Source organism: Cololabis saira, chromosome 11 (genome assembly GCF_033807715.1).
Source record: "Cololabis saira isolate AMF1-May2022 chromosome 11, fColSai1.1, whole genome shotgun sequence".
Taxonomy (NCBI): domain Eukaryota; kingdom Metazoa; phylum Chordata; class Actinopteri; order Beloniformes; family Belonidae; genus Cololabis; species Cololabis saira.
In genome coordinates, this window is record NC_084597.1 from 1355363 (window position 1) to 1376323 (window position 20961).

At 46.8% G+C, this 20961-nt stretch overlaps 2 protein-coding genes across 2 annotated transcripts in view; one reads left to right on the forward strand and one right to left on the reverse strand.

The window, feature by feature from the left end:
- Nucleotides 1-14635, reverse strand: part of scai (suppressor of cancer cell invasion) — a 72404-nt gene extending 57769 nt beyond the window's left edge. Inside the window, 1 exon segment of the mRNA XM_061733223.1 lies at nt 14379-14635. The gene's annotated coding sequence lies outside the window, so the exon portion shown is untranslated.
- On the forward strand, nt 1552-18813 carry LOC133454841 (uncharacterized). Its single transcript, XM_061733565.1, has 5 exons — nt 1552-1647; nt 4724-4775; nt 11937-12831; nt 15425-15538; nt 18672-18813. Exons 1-5 carry the CDS (start codon nt 1552-1554, stop codon nt 18811-18813), a joined length of 1299 nt encoding a protein of 432 aa, XP_061589549.1.
- The last annotated feature ends 2148 nt before the right edge of the window (nt 18814-20961 follow it).

Sequence of the window (20961 nt, forward strand, 5' to 3'; positions counted from 1 at the left end):
ACAGTGTAGGGTACGGTGTAGGGGACGGCGTAGGGGACGGCGTAGGGTACAGTGTAGGGTACGGTGTACAGTGTAGGGTACGGTGTAGGGGACGGCGTAGGGGACGGCGTAGGGTACAGTGTAGGGTACGGTGTACAGTGTAGGGTACGGTGTAGGGGACGGCGTAGGGGACGGCGTAGGGGACGGCGTAGGGGACGGCGTAGGGGACGGCGTACGGCGCGCGTCGCTGCGTAACCTACGGCGTAGCTCTGCGTTGGTGTAACGCGGAACCATAAATCAGCCTTTATTCTGGCGTGATCTTCACAACAACGACCAAACGAGTGATTATGTACATTCACTGAGTGAATATTATGAAAGTAAAATATATATTTCTCGCTAGAAATGTAATCAAAAACGCATTTTTATGCAGAAACTAACTCAAAATATTGATTTTATTCACTAAAAAATAAGAAATGTCCGCCATGTTTGGTTTTTCTTATTCAGTTCGCAAATGACAACGAAAAGCATTCTGGGAAATGTTTCTGGCCCTCGGTCGGCTAGTGAGGATCTGAAAACCCTCGCTGTGAAGGGCCAGATTCATAACCACCCGCCCTCGTTATGCCCACTCCCCCTAAATAACCCCACTCCCCCTAAATAACACACTCCCCCTAAATAACACACTCCCCCTAAATAACACACTCCCCCTAAATAACACACTCCCCCTAAATAACACACTCCCCCTAAATAACACACTCCCCCTAAATAACCCCACTCCCCCTAAATAACACACTCCCCCTAAATAACACACTACCCCTAAATAACACACTCCCCCTAAATAACACACTCCCCCTAAATAACACACTCCCCCTAAATAACACACTCCCCCTAAATAACACACTCCCCCTAAATAACACACTCCCCCTAAATAACACACTCCCCCTAAATAACCCCACTCCCCCTAAATAACACACTCCCCCTAAATAACACACTCCCCCTAAATGACACACTCCCCCTAAATAACACACTCCCCCTAAATAACACACTCCCCCTAAATAACACACTCCCCCTAAATAACACACTCCCCCTAAATAACACACTCCCCCTAGGTCGGGGGTCGGCAACCCGCGGCTCTAGAGCCGCATGCGGCTCCTTAGCGCCGCCCTGGTGGCTCCTGGAGCTTTAAAAAAAAGTTTTACCTTTTCCCTTTTTTTTCCCATTTTTTCTTTTTTTCTATTTTTTCTTCCTGTGTCCTTTCCTTTTTAATCTCGACATTTCGACTTTTTTCATGAAATTTTGACTTTTTTCTCGACATTTCGACTTTTTTCTCAAAGTGCATAATGAAAAAAATAAATCTTCCCCCAGTTTTAACTAATATAGAAACATCCAGCATGTGTTTCTTCATTCTAATTCTGATACAAGACTTTTCATTTTTTGCGGCTCCAGACATATTTGTTTTTTGTGTTTTTGGTCCAATATGGATCTAAAACATTTTGGGTTGCCGACCCCTGATCTAGGTGAGAGAGGAAGTGGGAACCACTCCCCTCACGGGGACGGCAACATTTAGGGGTAGGGATGCTAACAGAGGTGCTAACAGAGGTGCTAACAGAGGTGCTAACAGAGATGCTAACAGAGGTGCTAACAGAGGTGCTAACAGAGGTGCTAACAGAGGTGCTAACAGAGATGCTAACAGAGATGCTAACAGAGGTGCTAACAGAGATGCTAACAGAGGTGCTAACAGAGGTGCTAACAGAGATGCTAACAGAGGTGCTAACAGAGATGCTAACAGAGATGCTAACAGAGATGCTATGCTATAATGCTTTGGGGGAAACCCTAATTATGGCACAGAAAAACTATGGATATATATCGAGTATCAACATTTAGCTAGAAAATATGGAGATATGACTTTTGGTCCATATCACCCAGCCCTAGTTCCTCGGTACGGTTAATTTTGACCACCGTTTCATACCCGGGGCGGCCCACACCACTGTACTGACCCTGAAAGGCGGCAAGCCCAAACGTGAGGTGGAACCCAGAGAGAGACAAAGGGCCAGTCCCAACACCCCCCTACTTTCTACCACTAGCCCTCCCTCACTACCACTAGCCCTCCCTCGTTACCACTAGCCCTGCTTTCTACCACTAGCCCTCCCTCACTATCACTACCCATAAAAAAGAAGCCACAGATTTTAGGCCCTTGTAATCTTCCCAGGTCTGTCCCAAAACTCCCACTACTCCTACTTTCAGCACTACCCCTAAATGTAGCTGCTACGTCACTGCGTGGTTTATGTTCTGATTTATGGTTCCGCGTTAAATCGACGCGTAGGGTACGGCGTAGGGTACGGCGTAGGGTACGGCGTAGGGTACGGCGTAGGGTACGGCGTTGGGTACGGCGTAGGGTACGGCGTAGGGTACGGCGTAGGGTACGGCGTAGGGTACGGCGTAGGGTACGGCGTAGGGTACGGCGTAGGGTACGGCGTACGGCGTAGGGTACGGCGTAGTGTATGGCGTAGGGTACGGCGTAGGGTACGGCGTAGGGTACGGCGTACGGCGTAGGGTACGCCGTAGGGTACGGCGTACAGTGTAGGGTACGGCATAGGGTACAGTGTACGGTGTAGGGTACGGCGTACGGCGTAGGGTACGGCGTAGGGTACGGCGTAGGGTACGGCGTAGGGTACGGCGTACAGTGTAGGGTACGGCGTAGGGTACGGCGTACAGTGTAGGGTACAGTGTACGGTGTAGGGTACGGCATAGGGCGTAGGGTACGGTGTAGGGTACGGCGTACAGTGTAGGGTACGGCGTAGGGTACGGCGTTGGGTACGGCGTAGGGTACGGCGTAGGGTACGGTGTAGGGTACGGCGTACAGTGTAGGGTGCAGCGTTGGGTACGGCGTTGGGTACGGTGTAGGGTACGGCGTTGGGTACGGCGTTGGGTACGGTGTAGGGTACGGCGTACGGTGTAGGGTACGGCGTACAGTGTAGGGTACGGCGTAGGGTACGGCGTTGGGTACGGTGTAGGGTACGGTGTAGGGTACGGCGTTGGGTACGGCGTAGGGTACGGCGTTGGGTACGGCGTTGGGTACGGTGTAGGGGACGGCGTAGGGGACGGTGTAGGGTACGGCGTAGGGTACGGCGTAGGGTACGGCGTTGGGTACGGCGTAGGGTACGGTGTAGGGTACGGCGTTGGGTACGGCGTAGGGTACGGCGTTGGGTACGGCGTTGGGTACGGTGTAGGGGACGGCGTAGGGGACGGTGTAGGGTACGGCGTAGGGTACGGTGTAGGGGACGGCGTAGGGGACGGCGTAGGGTACGGCGTAGGGTACGGCGTTGGGTACGGTGTAGGGTACGGCGTACGGTGTAGGGTACGGTGTAGGGTACGGCGTACAGTGTAGGGTACGGTGTAGGGTACGGTGTAGGGTACGGCGTTGGGTACGGCGTACGGTACGGTGTAGGGTACGGCGTACAGTGTAGGGTACGGTGTAGGGTATGGCGTACAGTGTAGGGTACGGTGTAGGGTACGGCGTACAGTGTAGGGTACAGTGTAGGGTATGGCGTACAGTGTAGGGTACGGTGTAGGGTATGGCGTACAGTGTAGGGTACGGTGTAGGGTATGGCGTACAGTGTAGGGGACGGCGTAGGGGACGGCGTAGGGGACGGCGTAGGGGACGGCGTAGGGGACGGCGTAGGGGACGGCGTAGGGGACGGCGTAGGGGACGGCGTAGGGGACGGCGTAGGGGACGGCGTACGGCACGCGTCGCTGCGTAACCTACGGCGTAGGCTCTGCGTTGGTGTAACGCGGAACCATAAATCAGCCTTTATTCTGGCGTGATCTTCACAACAACGACCAAACGAGTGATTATGTACATTCACTGAGTGAATATTATGAAAGTAAAATATATATTTCTCGCTAGAAATGTAATCAAAAACGCATTTTTATGCAGAAACTAACTCAAAATATTGATTTTATTCACTAAAAAATAAGAAATGTCCGCCTTGTTTGGTTTTTTTTTATTCAGTTCGCAAATGACAACGAAAAGCATTCTGGGAAATGTTTCTGGCCCTCGGTCGGCTAGTGAGGATCTGAAAACCCTCGCTGTGAAGGGCCAGATTCATAACCACCCGCCCTCGTTATGGCCACTAACCCTAACCCCACTCCCCCTAAATAACACACTCCCCCTAAATAACACACTCCCCCTAAATAACACACTCCCCCTAAATAACACACTCCCCCTAAATAACACACTCCCCCTAAATAACACACTCCCCCTAAATAACACACTCCCCTCTAAATAACACACTCCCCCTAAATAACACACTCCCCCTAAATAACACACTCCCCCTAGGTCGGGGGTCGGCAACCCGCGGCTCTAGAGCCGCATGCGGCTCCTTAGCGCCGCCCTGGTGGCTCCTGGAGCTTTAAAAAAAAGTTTGACCTTTTCCCTTTTTTTTCCCATTTTTTCTTTTTTTCTATTTTTTCTTCCTGTGTCCTTTCCTTTTTAATCTCGACATTTCGACTTTTTTCATGAAATTTTGACTTTTTTCTCGACATTTCGACTTTTTTCTCAAAGTGCATAATGAAAAAAATAAATCTTCCCCCAGTTTTAACTAATATAGAAACATCCAGCATGTGTTTCTTCATTCTAATTCTGATACAAGACTTTTCATTTTTTGCGGCTCCAGACATATTTGTTTTTTGTGTTTTTGGTCCAATATGGATCTAAAACATTTTGGGTTGCCGACCCCTGATCTAGGTGAAAGAGGAAGTGGGAACCACTCCCCTCACGGGGACGGCAACATTTAGGGGTAGGGATGCTAACAGAGGTGCTAACAGAGATGCTAACAGAGGTGCTAACAGAGGTGCTAACAGAGGTGCTAACAGAGATGCTAACAGAGATGCTAACAGAGATGCTAACAGAGATGCTATGCTATAATGCTTTGGGGGAAACCCTAATTATGTCACAGAAAAACTATGGATATATATCGAGTATCAACATTCAGCTAGAAAATATGGAGATATGACTTTTGATCCATATCACCCAGCCCTAGTTCCTCGGTACGGTTAACTTTGACCACCGTTTCATACCCGGGGCGGCCCACACCACTGTACTGACCCTGAAAGGCGGCAAGCCCAAACGTGAGGTGGAACCCAGAGAGAGACAAAGGGCCAGTCCCAACACCCCCCTACTTTCTACCACTAGCCCTCCCTCACTCTCACTAGCCCTCCCTCACTACCACTAGCCCTCCCTCACTACCACTAGCCCTCCCTCACTCTCACTAGCCCTCCCTCACTACCACTAGCCCTCCCTCACTACCACTAGCCCTCCCTCGTTACCACTAGCCCTGCTTTCTACCACTAGCCCTCCCTCACTATCACTACCCTTAAAAAAGAAGCCACAGATTTTAGGCCCTTGTAATCTTCCCAGGCCTGTCCCAAAACTCCCACTACTCCTACTTTCAGCACCACCCCTAAATGTAGCTGCTACGTCACTGCGTGGTTTATGTTCTGATTTATGGTTCCGCGTTAAATCGACGCGTAGGGTACGGCGTAGGGTACGGCGTAGGGTACGGCGTACGGCGTAGGGTACGGCGTAGGGTACGGCGTAGGGTACGGCGTAGGGTACGGCGTAGTGTATGGCGTAGGGTACGGCGTAGGGTACGGCGTAGGGTACGGCGTAGGGTACGGCGTACGGCGTAGGGTACGGCGTAGTGTACGGCGTAGGGTACGGCGTAGGGTACGGCGTAGGGTACAGTGTACGGCGTAGGGTACGGCGTAGGGTACGGCGTAGGGTACGGCGTACGGCGTAGGGTACGCCGTAGGGTACGGCGTAGGGTACGGCGTAGGGTACGGCGTAGGGTACGGCGTAGGGTACGCCGTAGGGTACGGCGTAGGGTACGGCGTACAGTGTAGGGTACGGCATAGGGTACAGTGTACGGTGTAGGGTACGGCGTAGGGTACGGCGTACAGTGTAGGGTACGGCATAGGGTACAGTGTACGGTGTAGGGTACGGCGTAGGGTACGGCGTAGGGTACGGCGTACAGTGTAGGGTACGGCGTAGGGTACGGCGTAGGGTACGGCGTAGGGTACGGCGTAGGGTACGGCGTACAGTGTAGGGTACGGCGTAGGGTACGGCGTAGGGTACGGCGTAGGGTACGGCGTTGGGTACGGTGTAGGGTACGGTGTTGGGTACGGCGTAGGGTACGGCGTAGGGTACGGCGTTGGGTACGGCGTTGGGTACGGTGTAGGGTACGGTGTTGGGTACGGCGTAGGGTACGGCGTAGGGTACGGCGTAGGGTACGGCGTAGGGTACGGCGTACAGTGTAGGGTACGGCGTAGGGTACGGCGTACAGTGTAGGGTACAGTGTACGGTGTAGGGTACGGCGTAGGGCGTAGGGTACGGTGTAGGGTACGGCGTACAGTGTAGGGTACGGCGTAGGGTACGGCGTAGGGTACGGCGTACAGTGTAGGGTACGGCGTAGGGTACGGCGTAGGGTACGGCGTACAGTGTAGGGTACAGTGTACAGTGTAGGGTACGGCGTAGGGTACGGCGTAGGGTACGGCGTACAGTGTAGGGTACAGTGTACGGTGTAGGGTACGGCGTTGGGTACGGCGTAGGGTACGGCGTAGGGTACGGCGTTGGGTACGGCGTAGGGTAGGGTACAGTGTACGGTGTAGGGTACGGCGTAGGGCGTAGGGTACGGTGTAGGGTACGGCGTACAGTGTAGGGTACGGCGTAGGGTACGGCGTTGGGTACGGTGTAGGGTACGGCGTAGGGTACGGCGTAGGGTACGGCGTAGGGTACGGCGTAGGGGACGGTGTTGGGTACGGCGTAGGGTAGGGTGCAGCGTTGGGTACGGCGTAGGGTACGGCGTAGGGTACGGCGTAGGGTACGGTGTTGGGTACGGCGTAGGGTACGGTGTAGGGTACGGTGTTGGGTACGGCGTAGGGTAGGGTGCAGCGTTGGGTACGGCGTAGGGTACGGCGTAGGGTACGGCGTAGGGTACGGTGTTGGGTACGGCGTAGGGTAGGGTGCAGCGTTGGGTACGGCGTAGGGTACGGCGTTGGGTACGGTGTAGGGTACGGCGTTGGGTACGGCGTTGGGTACGGTGTAGGGTACGGCGTTGGGTACGGCGTACGGTACGGTGTAGGGTATGGCGTACAGTGTAGGGTACGGTGTAGGGTACGGTGTAGGGTACGGCGTACAGTGTAGGGTACGGTGTAGGGTACGGCGTAGGGTACGGCGTACAGTGTAGGGTACGGTGTAGGGTACGGCGTTGGGTACAGCGTTGGGTACGGTGTACAGTGTAGGGTACGGCGTTGGGTACGGTGTACAGTGTAGGGTACGGTGTACAGTGTAGGGTACGGTGTAGGGGACGGCGTAGGGGACGGCGTAGGGGACGGCGTAGGGGACGGCGTAGGGGACGGCGTACGGCGCGCGTCGCTGCGTAACCTACGGCGTAGCTCTGCGTTGGTGTAACGCGGAACCATAAATCAGCCTTTATTCTGCCGTTATCTTCACAACAACGACCAAACGAGTGATTATGTACATTCACTGAGTGAATATTATGAAAGTAAAATATATATTTCTCGCTAGAAATGTAATCAAAAACGCATTTTTATGCAGAAACTAACTCAAAATATTGATTTTATTCACTAAAAAATAAGAAATGTCCGCCATGTTTGGTTTTTCTTATTCAGTTCGCAAATGACAACGAAAAGCATTCTGGGAAATTTTTCTGGCCCTCGGTCGGCTAGTGAGGATCTGAAAACCCTCGCTGTGAAGAGCCAGATTCAGCCACTCCCCCTCGTTATGCCCACTAACCCTAACCCTAACCCCCCTAAATAACACACTCCCCCTAAATAACCCCACTCCCCCTAAATAACACACTCCCCCTAAATAACACACTCCCCCTAAATGACACACTCCCCCTAAATAACACACTCCCCCTAAATAACACACTCCCCCTAAATAACACACTCCCCCTAAATAACACACTCCCCCTAAATAACACACTCCCCCTAAATAACACACTCCCCCTAAATAACACACTCCCCCTAGGTCGGGGGTCGGCAACCCGCGGCTCTAGAGCCGCATGCGGCTCCTTAGCGCCGCCCTGGTGGCTCCTGGAGCTTTAAAAAAAAGTTTGACCTTTTCCCTTTTTTTTCCCATTTTTTCTTTTTTTCTATTTTTTCTTCCTGTTTCCTTTCCTTTTTAATCTCGACATTTCGACTTTTTTCATGAAATTTTGACTTTTTTCTCGACATTTCAACTTTTTTCTCAAAGTGCATAATGAAAAAAATAAATCTTCCCCCAGTTTTAACTAATATAGAAACATCCAGCATGTGTTTCCTTCATTCTAATTCTGATACAAGACTTTTCATTTTTTGCGGCTCCAGACATATTTGTTTTTTGTGTTTTTGGTCCAATATGGATCTAAAACATTTTGGGTTGCCGACCCCTGATCTAGGTGAAAGAGGAAGTGGGAACCACTCCCCTCACGGGGACGGCAACATTTAGGGGTAGGGATGCTAACAGAGGTGCTAACAGAGATGCTAACAGAGGTGCTAACAGAGGTGCTAACAGAGGTGCTAACAGAGATGCTAACAGAGATGCTAACAGAGATGCTATGCTATAATGCTTTGGGGGAAACCCTAATTATGGCACAGAAAAACTATGGATATATATCGAGTATCAAAATTCAGCTAGAAAATATGGAGATATGACTTTTGGTCCATATCACCCAGCCCTAGTTCCTCGGTACGGTTAACTTTTACCACCGTTTCATACCCGGGGCGGCCCACACCATGAACCACTGTACTGACCCTGAAAGGCGGCAAGCCCAAACCTGAGGTGGAACCAGAGAGAGACAAAGGGCCAGTCCCAACACCCCCTACTTTCTACCACTAGCCCTCCCTCACTCTCACTAGCCCTCCCTCGTTACCACTAGCCCTCCCTCACTATCACTACCCTTAAAAAAGAAGCCACAGATTTTAGGCCCTTGTAATCTTCCCAGGGGCCAGTCCCAATACTCCCACTACTCCTACTTTCAGCACTACCCCTAAATGTAGCTGCTACGTCACTGCATGGTTTATGTTCTGATTTATGGTTCCGCGTTAAATCGACGCGTAGGGTACGGCGTAGGGTACGGTGTAGGGTACGGCGTAGGGTACGGCGTAGGGGACGGTGTAGGGTACGGCGTAGGGTACGGTGTAGGGGACGGCGTAGGGTACGGCGTAGCGTACGGCGTAGGGTACGGTGTAGGGTACGGAGTAGCGTACGGCGTAGGGTACGGTGTAGGGTACGGCGTACGGCGTAGGGTACGGCGTTGGGTACGGTGTAGGGTACGGCGTAGGGTACGGCATAGGGTACGGCGTAGGGTACGGTGTAGGGTACGGCGTAGGGTACGGCGTAGGGGACGGCGTAGGGTACGGCGTAGGGTACGGTGTAGCGTACGGTGTAGGGTACAGTGTAGGGGACGGCGTAGGGTACGGCGTAGGGTACGGTGTAGGGTACGGCGTAGGGTACGGTGTAGGGTACGGCGTAGGGTACGGCGTAGGGTACGGCGTAGGGTACGGCGTAGGGTACGGCGTAGGGTACGGCGTAGGGGACGGCGTAGGGTACAGTGTAGGGTACGGCGTACGGTGTAGGGTACAGTGTACGGTGTAGGGTACAGTGTACGGTGTAGGGTACAGTGTACGGTGTAGGGTACGGCGTAGGGTACGGTGTAGGGTACGGCGTAGGGTACGGTGTAGGGTACGGCGTACGGCGTAGGGTACGGCGTAGGGTACGGCGTAGGGTACGGTGTAGGGTACGGCGTACGGTGTAGGGTACAGTGTACGGCGTAGGGTACGGTGTAGGGTACGGCGTAGGGTACGGCGTAGGGGACGGCGTAGGGTACGGCGTAGGGTACGGCGTAGGGTACGGTGTAGGGTACGGCGTAGGGTACGGCGTAGGGGACGGCGTAGGGGACGGCGTAGGGTACGGTGTAGGGTACGGCGTAGGGTACGGTGTAGGGTACGGTGTAGGGTACGGCGTAGGGTACGGCGTAGGGGACGGTGTAGGGTACGGTGTAGGGTACGGTGTAGGGTACGGCGTAGGGTACGGCGTAGGGGACGGTGTAGGGGACGGCGTAGGGTACGGCGTACGGTGTAGGGGACGGCGTAGGGTACGGTGTAGGGTACGGCGTAGGGTACGGCGTAGGGGACGGTGTAGGGGACGGCGTAGGGTACGGCGTACGGTGTAGGGGACGGCGTAGGGTACGGTGTAGGGGACGGCGTAGGGGACGGCGTACGGCGTAGGGTACGGCGTAGGGGACGGTGTAGGGTACGGTGTAGGGGACGGCGTAGGGGACGGCGTAGGGGACGGCGTAGGGGACGGCGTACGGCACGCGTCGCTGCGTAACCTACGCCGTAGGGTCTGCGTTGGTGTAACGCGGAACCGTAAATCAGCCTTTATTCTGGCGTGATCTTCACAACAACGACCAAACGAGTGATTATGTACATTCACTGAGTGAATATTATGAAAGTAAAATATATATTTCTCGCTAGAAATGTAATCAAAAACGCATTTTTATGCAGAAACTAACTCAAAATATTGATTTTATTCACTAAAAAATAAGAAATGTCCGCCTTGTTTGGTTTTTTTTATTCAGTTCGCAAATGACAACGAAAAGCATTCTGGGAAATGTTTCTGGCCCTCGGTCGGCTAGTGAGGATCTGAAAACCCTCGCTGTGAAGGGCCAGATTCATAACCACCCGCCCTCGTTATGGCCACTAACCCTAACCCCACTCCCCCTAAATAACACACTCCCCCTAAATAACACACTCCCCCTAGGTCGGGGGTCGGCAACCCGCGGCTCTAGAGCCGCATGCGGCTCCTTAGCGCCGCCCTGGTGGCTCCTTGAGCTTTAAAAAAAAGTTTGACCTTTTTATTCCATTTTTTCTTCTTTTTTTCTTTTCTTTTTTCTTCTTTTTTTCTCTTTTTTTCCCTTTTTTCTCTTTTTTTTCTATTTTTTCTTCCTGTTTCCTTTCCTTTTTAATCTCGACATTTCGACTTTTTTTCTCGAAATTTTGACTTTTTTCTTGACATTTCGACTTTTTTCTCCAAATTTCGACATTTTCTCGACATTTCGACTTTATTCACGAAATTGACTTTTTTTCTCTACATTTTGACTTGTTTCTCAAGATTGTACTTCAACATTAATCTCGACATTTCGACTTTTTTCTCGAAGTGCATAATGAAAAAAAAAATCTTCCCCCAGTTCTAACTAATATAGAAACATGCAGCATGTGTTTCCTTCATTCTAATTCTGATACAAGACTTTTCATTTTTTGCGGCTCCAGAAATATTTGTTTTTTGTGTTTTTGGTCCAATATGGATCTAAAACATTTTGGGTTGCCGACCCCTGGACTACATTCATAACCACTCCCCCTTGTGATGCCCACTCCCCCTAGGTGAAAGAGGAAGTGGGAACCACTGCCCTCACGGGAACGGTAACGTTTAGGGTTAGTGAAGAAAGCGAGGGGTAGTGGGGGACAGGCCTAAAGTCAATATTCAGAGGTTTAACTCCGGTGACTTTCCCCACAAAGTCTGACTGTTTAAGACACAAATGTCCTACTTTCATATGAATAGACGTTGGGACGATGGAAGCAGAAACTGTGCCAACACCGTCACCTTTTTTTGGACCGATCTGTCCCAGATTTCCTTCTCACGGCGGCTGAAGCTCACATTTAACTCACATTTACTAAAGACGAGTTTAAAAACCAGGTCAAGCAGCGACGACGGGTCACAATGTTCAGATACGCTCGTTAATTAGAGCTGGGTGTCATCACTGACCTCCCGATACAATACGATTCCCATACACCAGGTCCCAAGACCATACGATACTATACGATTCGATTCAATATCGATTTTCTGGTTACAATAAGGGAATAACATGATCCTTCCACGCGCCACGTCCGGCCAGAGAAACCCCAGAGAAACCCCAGAGAAACCCCAGAGAATCCCCAGAGAAACCCCAGAGAAACCCCAGAGAAACCCCAGAGAATCCCCAGAGAATCCCCAGAGAAACCCCAGAGAAACCCCAGAGAAACCCCAGAGAATCCCCAGAGAAACCCCAGAGAAACCCCAGAGAAACCCCAGAGAAACCCCAGAGAAACCCAGAGAAACCCCAGAGAAGCCCCAGAGAAACCCCAGAGAAACCCCATGAAACCCCAGAGAAACCCCAGAGAAACCCCAGAGAAACCCCAGAGAAACCCCAGAGAAACCCCAGAGAAACCCCAGAGAAACCCCAGAGAAACCCCAGAGAAACCCCAGAGAAACCCCAGAGAAACCCCAGAGAAACCCCAGAGAAACCCCAGAGAATCCCCAGAGAAACCCCAGAGAAACCCCAGAGAAACCCCAGAGAAACCCCAGAGAAACCCAGAGAAACCCCAGAGAAGCCCCAGAGAAACCCCAGAGAAACCCCATGAAACCCCAGAGAAACCCCAGAGAAACCCCAGAGAAACCCCAGAGAAACCCCAGAGAAACCCCAGAGAAACCCCAGAGAATCCCCAGAGAAACCCCAGAGAAACCCCAGAGAAACCCCAGAGAAACCCCAGAGAAACCCCAGAGAAACCCCAGAGAAACCCCAGAGAAACCCCAGAGAATCCCCAGAGAAACCCCAGAGAAACCCCAGAGAAACCCCAGAGAAGCCCCAGAGAAACCCCAGAGAAACCCCAGAGAAACCCCAGAGAAACCCCAGAGAAACCCCAGAGAATCCCCAGAGAAGCCCCAGAAAAAACCCCAGAGAAACCCCAGAGAAACCCCAGAGGAACCCAGAGAATCCCCAGAGAAACCCCAGAGAAGCCCCACCCTGCCTGGTGAAAGAAGCAGCCTGCTCACTCCTCAGGTTAAGGAGGAGACTTGAGCTCGGTGCAGGAACTCCCGGGGTTGGTAGATGGAGCAATGTCCAGGACTGACTTAGGAAGGAGCACTGGGTGATGAAATGGGGGGAAAAAATCGGGATTAAAAAAAAAAAAAAAATTTAAAAAACATTTTTTTTTTTTTTTTAAATCGATACTTGGATTTATGTATCGAGAATCGTTCCTACACATGCATATCGATAAAATATCGATATATCGATATTTTTAACCCACCCCTATAGTTAATGTTCAGATAACGCTCGTTAATGTTCAGATAACGCTCGTTAATGTTCAGATAACGCTCGTTAATGTTCAGATAACGCTCGTTAATGTTCAGATAACGCTCGTTAATGTTCAGATAACGCTCGTTAATGTTCAGATAACGCTCGTTAATGTTCAGATAACGCTCGTTAATGTTCAGATAACGCTCGTTAATGTTCAGATAACGCTCGTTAATGTTCAGATAACGCTCGTTAATGTTCAGATAACGCTCGTTAATGTTCAGATAACGCTCGTTAATGTTCAGATAACGCTCGTTAATGTTCAGATAACGCTCGTTAATGTTCAGATAACGCTCGTTAATGTTCAGATAACGCTCGTTAATGTTCAGATAACGCTCGTTAATGTTCAGATAACGCTCGTTAATGTTCAGATAACGCTCGTTAATGTTCAGATAACGCTCGTTAAAAACATTGCTTTAAATTCAAAAAGGTGTTTGTTTTTACACACAGAACTGAAGGAAAGCAGATGGAAACGCTGCAAAAACTCTAAATCTTAAAAAAAAAAGAAAAAAAAAATATATATATATATATATATATATATATATATATATATATATATATATATATATATATATATATATACACCTTAGGTTTTTAATAAAATAGATATATATAAAAAAAATTGTTTAAATATATATACAAAAAAAAACATATAAAACACACACATATAATATATATATATATATATATATATATATATATATATATATATATATATATATATATATATATATATAACTGGTTCATATTATATTATATTATATTATAAAGGCATCAAATAAATCAAATAAATAACTGAATCCAGCAAATAAACACAGCTCTGGTTTAAATAACTAAGATAAAGGAGAAAAAGGAGGATAAATAACAAAGATAAAGGTAATAAAGGAGGATAAATAACAAAGATAAAGGTAATAAAGGAGGATAAGTAACAAAGATAAAGGTAATAAAGGAGGATAAATAACAAAGATAAAGGTGATAAAGGAGGATAAATAAGGCAGATAAAGGTAATAAAGGAGGATAAATAAGGCAGATAAAGGTGATAAATTAGAAAAAGGAGGATAAATAACGCAGATAAAGGTAATAAAGGAGGATAAATAACAAAGATAAAGGCTGTAAATGAGAAAAATGAGGATAAATTACGCAGATAAAGGTAATAAATGAGAGAAAGGAGGATAAATAAGGCAGATAAAGGTGATAAATGCAGGTCGTGCAGACGCCTCTCACCTCCTTAATGAAGCAGAAAAACCTCCACAAATTAAAGATGCTGCTGCTCACAAATCTCACAAATCCGTCCACAAAAATCTCACAAATCCGTCCAAAAATCCGTCCAGAAGAGCGGCAGCCGCGGCCGTGACATCCCGGCCTGGGGGCCGGAGAACCGGGGAGAGAAGGGCCGGAGGACCGGGGGGTTCAGCGGGGGGACGGAGCGAGAGTGGCCGGGGGAAGGAGCGCTAACGGCGGGGAGAAGGAGCAGGACGAGCCGCTGATTCTCCGGAGCTGGAGCCGCTTCCGGGGCAGACCCTTCACAATAAAACCACGGAGCTGGAGCCGCTTCCGGGGCAGACCCTTCACAATAAAACCACGGAACTGGAGCCGCTTCCGGGGCAGACCCTTCACAATAAAACCACGGAACTGGAGCCGCTTCCGGGGCAGACCCTTCACAATAAAACCACTGAGCTGGAGCCGCTTCCGGGGCAGACCCTTCACAATAAAACCACTGAGCTGGAGCCCCTTCCGGGGCAGACCCTTCACAATAAAACTATACTATACTATATTATACTGTATTATACTATAGTATAGTTATAGTATAATATAGTATACTATACTATATTATACTATAACTATACTATACTGTACTATTTGACTTTTTTTCCTCGACATTCTTTTTTCCTCATTTTTTCCTCTTTTTTCTCCTTTTTTCCCTCTTTTTTCCCTTGTTTTGTTATTATATTTTTCCTCTTTTTTCCTCCTTTTTTCCTATTTTTTCCTCTTTTTTTCTCCTTTTTCCCTCCTTTTTTCCTCCTGTTTTCCTCCTTTTTTCCCTGTTTTCCCCCTCTCTTTCCTATTTTTTCCTCTTTTTTCATCTTGATTTCCTCTTTTTTTCCTCTTTTTTCCCTCTTTTTCCTATAATAGTTTCTGATCCTAAATGGAAACCTTCATTTAGGAGGTTTTTTTGCTCAACATTTAAACATCTTCAGCATCCGCATGTTTGTTGACGTCAGTCGTCTCATTCCAACTTTAACCTCTAATCTCACTCCCACTCCAAACAGCAGGCCCCGCTCCCTCTCAGGCCCCGCCCCCTCCCAGGCCCCGCCCCCCCAGCAGTTAACCCAGGCCCCCGGTCTCCACTCAGCAGCGCCGGTTTCCCCCAGTGTCCAGCCGCGGTACTGCAACAGAAAACCCCATGCGGCCCAGAAAGCTTTTTTCCCATAGACCGCAATAGTAAAAGATCGTCCTCTAAAACTGTTCACAGGAACCTCCAGCTGTAATCACCGGCTATTACTAATCTTTGTATTCTATATTTTTAAGTCATGGACTTTATATCCGTCAAAAATGTTTTATAACGGCCAGAAAAGTAAAAGAAAAGTCTCTTTCTGGGCGTGACGTCACGGCTGACGTCACAGCCGTGTCCGTGCATTCATGGATGTTTATATTAATATATATTATGTAATTATATTATATTAATACATTAATAATATATGTAATACTATACATGTAATAATATACATTAATTAAGATATTATATTAATACATATTATATTAATATTCGCGTCATTGCCCCGGGGCATGATGGGAGGCCCCAGAGCATCATGGGAGGTGACTCAACTGCGCATGCTCTATGGGCCGCACAACGCGGAAGTAAACCCGGAAGTCAGAGATTTTTTCGGCTTATGCGCTGGCTGAGCAGAATGCATTGAAATGAATGGGCGGCCATTTTTAGTCTCCAATCCAGTTTCTATAATACATCCATGGGAAAACCCTTCACAATAAAACCACGGAGCTGGAGCCACTTCCGGGGCAGACCCTTCACAATAAAACCACGGAGCTGGAGCCACTTCCGGGGCAGACCCTTCACAATAAAACTATACTATACAGGGCTCCAGACTAACTTTTTTCACTAGGAGCACAGTATAGTATTATATATATAATATATATAATATAATACAGTAGCCCCTAACTGAACATTTTTAGGGGCACAATCAGAAATTTTAGGAGCGCACATCGTTTATCGACACGCTAACCAAATGTTTACATTTCTACTACATTTCAGTGTATTAGTAATACGTATTTCATAATAGATTAATGAATTACCACAATGTGCTGTTTCAAATGCAGTGTTACATTTTATTGTGCACTTTTAAAGATGCTGCAACATAAAGTAAACTGACAGCACCATTGCTGTCATTATAAATAAAAAAAACATACATTCACATGATAAAAAAGTGCTTGGTAACAAAGTGCTTAGTAACCTTTCAGCCATGAATGTAACTGTTAAACACAGTACTTAACAAATGTACAAATATTGGGTGTACTGGCCAATAACATTTCCCTACTTGTGTCTTTACTAAAACCCTGAACTTACACCAGTCGACCAAATTCACTGATTCACTCAAATAACTAAGGATCTTACCAAGAAATGTTCTTATTTCTAACCTAAAAATGCCATTACACCTGACAACACACATCACTTAAAGGTTAGGTGTTTTTACCACGTGTTAAAATTTAACTTTCATTTGTGTCAAGCACATTTTAAGTTCTAGTTACGTTTTAAGTTAGAGTTTCTGCAGTGTTCAAAATAAAATGATGATCCTGCTGTATTGGAGAACATTTTCTTTTTTTTTTTTTTCTTTACCGGGTGAAGATGATTTATGGTTCCGCGTTACAACAACGCAGAGCCGCCGCCGTAGGCTACGACGGCGGCTCTGCGTCGATTTAAGGCGGAACCATAATTCAGGCTTTAGTGGAGCATATCGGAGAACAACCAGAAGAATATAGAGTGGATTAAAAATAAAAGTTAAGCACTGAGCTACATGTGTCTCCCGTCTGGGCCATTGCAGACTCATGGCCTGAGCATGTTACTAAAACCAAACATACCGCCATCTCTTTCTTCTAACTTTATGTGCGCGCCGCGGCGGCAGCGCGTTGTGTCGCATTAAATGTGGTCCGGGCGTAATACCTGCTTTGAGCTGGTGAAATTAAACGAAAACAAAAAATAAATGAATAGATCCCCCGACTCATTCCCTTTCACACTCATTGGCCTGCAAATATGCGGTTCCTTGACGCACTCCTTCCACGTTTAACGTGTAAAAAAAAAAAAAAAAAAAAAAAAAAAAAACACTGGCAGATTTACTGGTCTCACGTGTGTGAGTGGACATGACATTCAGTCGCACATACTCAAATTTTGGTCGCAAAATGCGAGCATTTGGTCGCAGTCTGGAGCCCTGCTATACTATATTATACTATATTATACTATAGTATAATATAGTATAATATAGTATACTATACTATATTATATTATTACTATACTATTGTGGTGCCGAAGAACGGGAGTCGGAGGCGGAGTATGAATGTTGAATGAAGGCGCGAGCCGTTTATTAACATCAGCCATTCAAACCATAGACATATATACATATATATATATATATATATATTATATGTCTATGATTCAAACCACAACAACACTGAACCGCTAGCGTAACGTCCGTCACTCGCCCTATCCGGGCGGAACCACATGAACCCGCAGAGGGTTCCGTAGTGAATTATGTAATCCACTACACTATACTATTTGACTTTTTTTCCTCGACATTCTCTTTTCCTCATTTTTTCCTCTTTTTTCTCCTTTTTTCCCTCTTTTTTCCCTTGTTTTGTTCTTATATTTTTCCTCTTTTTCCCTCCTTTTTCCTCCTTTTTCCTCCTTTTTCCTCCTTTTTTCCCTGTTTTCCCCCTCTCTTTCCTATTTTTCCCTCTTTTTTCCCTCTTTTTCCTATAATAGTTTCTGATCCTAAATGGAAACCTTCATTTAGGAGGTTTTTTTGCTCAACATTTAAACTTAAAATATTTTATATCTAGTGCATAACTCAGAGGTTCGGATGGCTTTACTATTTTTAGAATATTGGATTGTTGAAATGTATTGTTTGAATTCATTTTTAAAGGCCGGGAAAGATTGTATGTGATTAGAGAATTTTGATTTGTGAATATGAAATTTTGCAAGTAACAGAATTAAATTGATGATGTAGTATTTATTTGCTTTGCTAGAGGAGTAAGAAATAAATCCAAACAATACATTGTCATATGAGAGGGAGAAATCAGAGTCAATATGATGTGAAATTAATGAGCAGATATCTTGCCAAAAAATACACGAGACGGGACAAGACCAAAATAAATGACATAAATCTTCTGCAGACAGTTTACAGAATGAGCAGACCCACATCAATGTCCTTTTTGTATCTCTGTAAAAAAACTTTGCACGGATAAAAACGATGAATCATTCTTTGCTCAACATTTAAATGTCTTCAGCTGCATGTTTGTTGACGTCAGTCGTCTCATTCCAACTTTAACCTCTAATCTCACTCCCACTAAACAGCAGGCCCCGCCCCTCTCAGGCCCCGCCCCCTCTCAGGCCCCTCCCCCTCTGCTCCCCCCCAACTTTAACCTCTAATCTCACTCCCACTAAACAGCAGGCCCCGCCCCTCTCAGGCCCCGCCCCCTCTCAGGCCCCGCCCCCTCTGCCCCCCCCGCCCCTCGCAGGGCCCGCCCCTCTCAGGCCCCGCCCCTCTCAGGCCCCGCCCCTCTCAGGCCCCGCCCCTCTCAGGCCCCGCCCCCTATCAGGCCCCGCCCCCTCTGCTCCCCCCAACTTTAACCTCTAATCTCAGCCGACTCCAAACAGCAATTACAACGTCTCATTTAAACACAAGCTGTGTTTGAAATCATCCACTCGTTCACTCACTCCCTACTCCCTACATAGTGTACACTACATATACACATAGGGGATGACCAGGGGAGATTTCGGACACTACAACGTACATTTTTTAACGTGTTTGCTTCAGTAAATGTGCCGGATGTTCCTGTGGCGTAGCGGACACGACATGCAACATGTAAACACTCCGAACCATGTTTTATAATACATCCATGACCATGCTCCAACAGCTCCGGGATCTGATACTTCTGTCAATAAATAGTTGAAAATGAATGGTGTAGAAGTAGCTTTTGTCAACTACTGTTGTGTGTTCCAATCCTCAGCTAGAACTGCTCACGACTGCACGAGCTAAAACCTATTTAGCACGTGCGAGCTACCGTTAGCAACGGTACCGTTAGCTACTGGCTGCTGGCATTTAAATATTATAGATCCATGCATTTAACCCACGATACATCTAAGGAATATGATTCCTGAGGTTGATTTATGACTTATGTTTTGATTTATTTAGTTAAGTATCCATTGAATAACATTGAAATGTCCTTGAATTTCATTTAATAACTCCAGTTACATCAACTCAAAGTTATAAAAGTCTCAAATTACCAATGTATTTATATTTAACACGAGTTAAATTAAATGACTAATTAACCAGTTATTACATTAATCACCAACTGCGGTTATCATTGATTAATTTGTTCGAGTACTTGCAACAATACTTGTGTAATTTCAGCTTGTTAGGAGTGTTTAATGGTTTCTCATATCCTGACAGGGAATTGGCTCGTGAGTAACTGTACATTTGAATATATCATTTCGGCTTTCCATTGCAACAATTTAATTCAATTCAATTCAATTTTATTTATATAGCGTCTAATACAACAGAGTTGTCTCTAGACGCTTTACAGAGACCCATACCCAGAATTCTTTTCTGGGTATTTATTTTAAAACAAATAAATAAAAAATGTTAGAGTAATGAATCACCATTGAATAGTAATAAATAATGTAAGCAATTACCTGATAAATCATCTAAAATACCTGCAGCATCCTGTATTCATATACCTTAAAACAAACTTAAACTCATAAAAGGAACATTTCAACCAGGAAAGACGAATATGAATTCAATAACAATTTTTAATTCATTATTTATTACTTTAAAAAAGCTTGAATAAAAAGGTCTTAAGAACAGTCTTCCCCACCCAAGGGAATCATTGTGGAGGAGCTGGAGATGATGCAACTGGAAAACACAATAGAAACAGAATATCACAGGCGTGTACTTATCACTTTAGGTTTGCACCAACTGGATATCACCAATGACTAAAGTATAAGAGAAAGAGAGATCTGTGAAATACAAGACAAGTATTCATTTCATGCATCCATCAAATATAATATTAAATATACCTACGTGTTACTGTTTAAATTGTATAACATCATGTCAACGAAAAATAAGAAAAAGGTCTGCACACCAAAAGGGGCTCCCATGCAAGTGTAATTTAATTAAGCATGACGTTTTATGCGATGGCTCTTAGATGCTTATAAACAGTTGTTTCTTTACCATGGTTTAATAACATCCAACCTCATCATTGTTACATTTCCCTACATCTTTTGTCACGATTTACAGAGTACGATGCACATATTTACACAGGTAATTCCAGGTTAGGACTAGCATCATTTGACAAAATAAAATCCACTAAGGAAAAACATAAAGCTATCACTGAAATGTGCTTATTACTCCCATCCATGAACCGCGGCGTTACGCCGCCCCGAGAACAGCCTGTTACGCTGCTGAAGCTTAATCAGGCCCTCAACTTCATCATCTGTCCCTTTAGTAAATAACATGTTGGTACGTTAACGTTACTTACATTTATAAGTGAGTAAATGCTCCCGCGCTCCCCCGCC

Excerpts from the sequence above, each read along its gene's own strand:
- LOC133454841 (XM_061733565.1), top strand. The coding sequence starts at position 1,552 with ATGCTAACAGAGGTGCTAACAGAGGTGCTAACAGAGGTGCTAACAGAG. Across the intron at positions 4,776-11,936 it reads GGGGACGGCAACATTTAGGG|AGAAACCCCAGAGAAACCCC; the intron begins GTAGGGATGCTA and ends ACGTCCGGCCAG. Across the intron at positions 12,832-15,424 it reads GAGAAGCCCCACCCTGCCTG|CAGGCCCCGCTCCCTCTCAG; the intron begins GTGAAAGAAGCA and ends CACTCCAAACAG.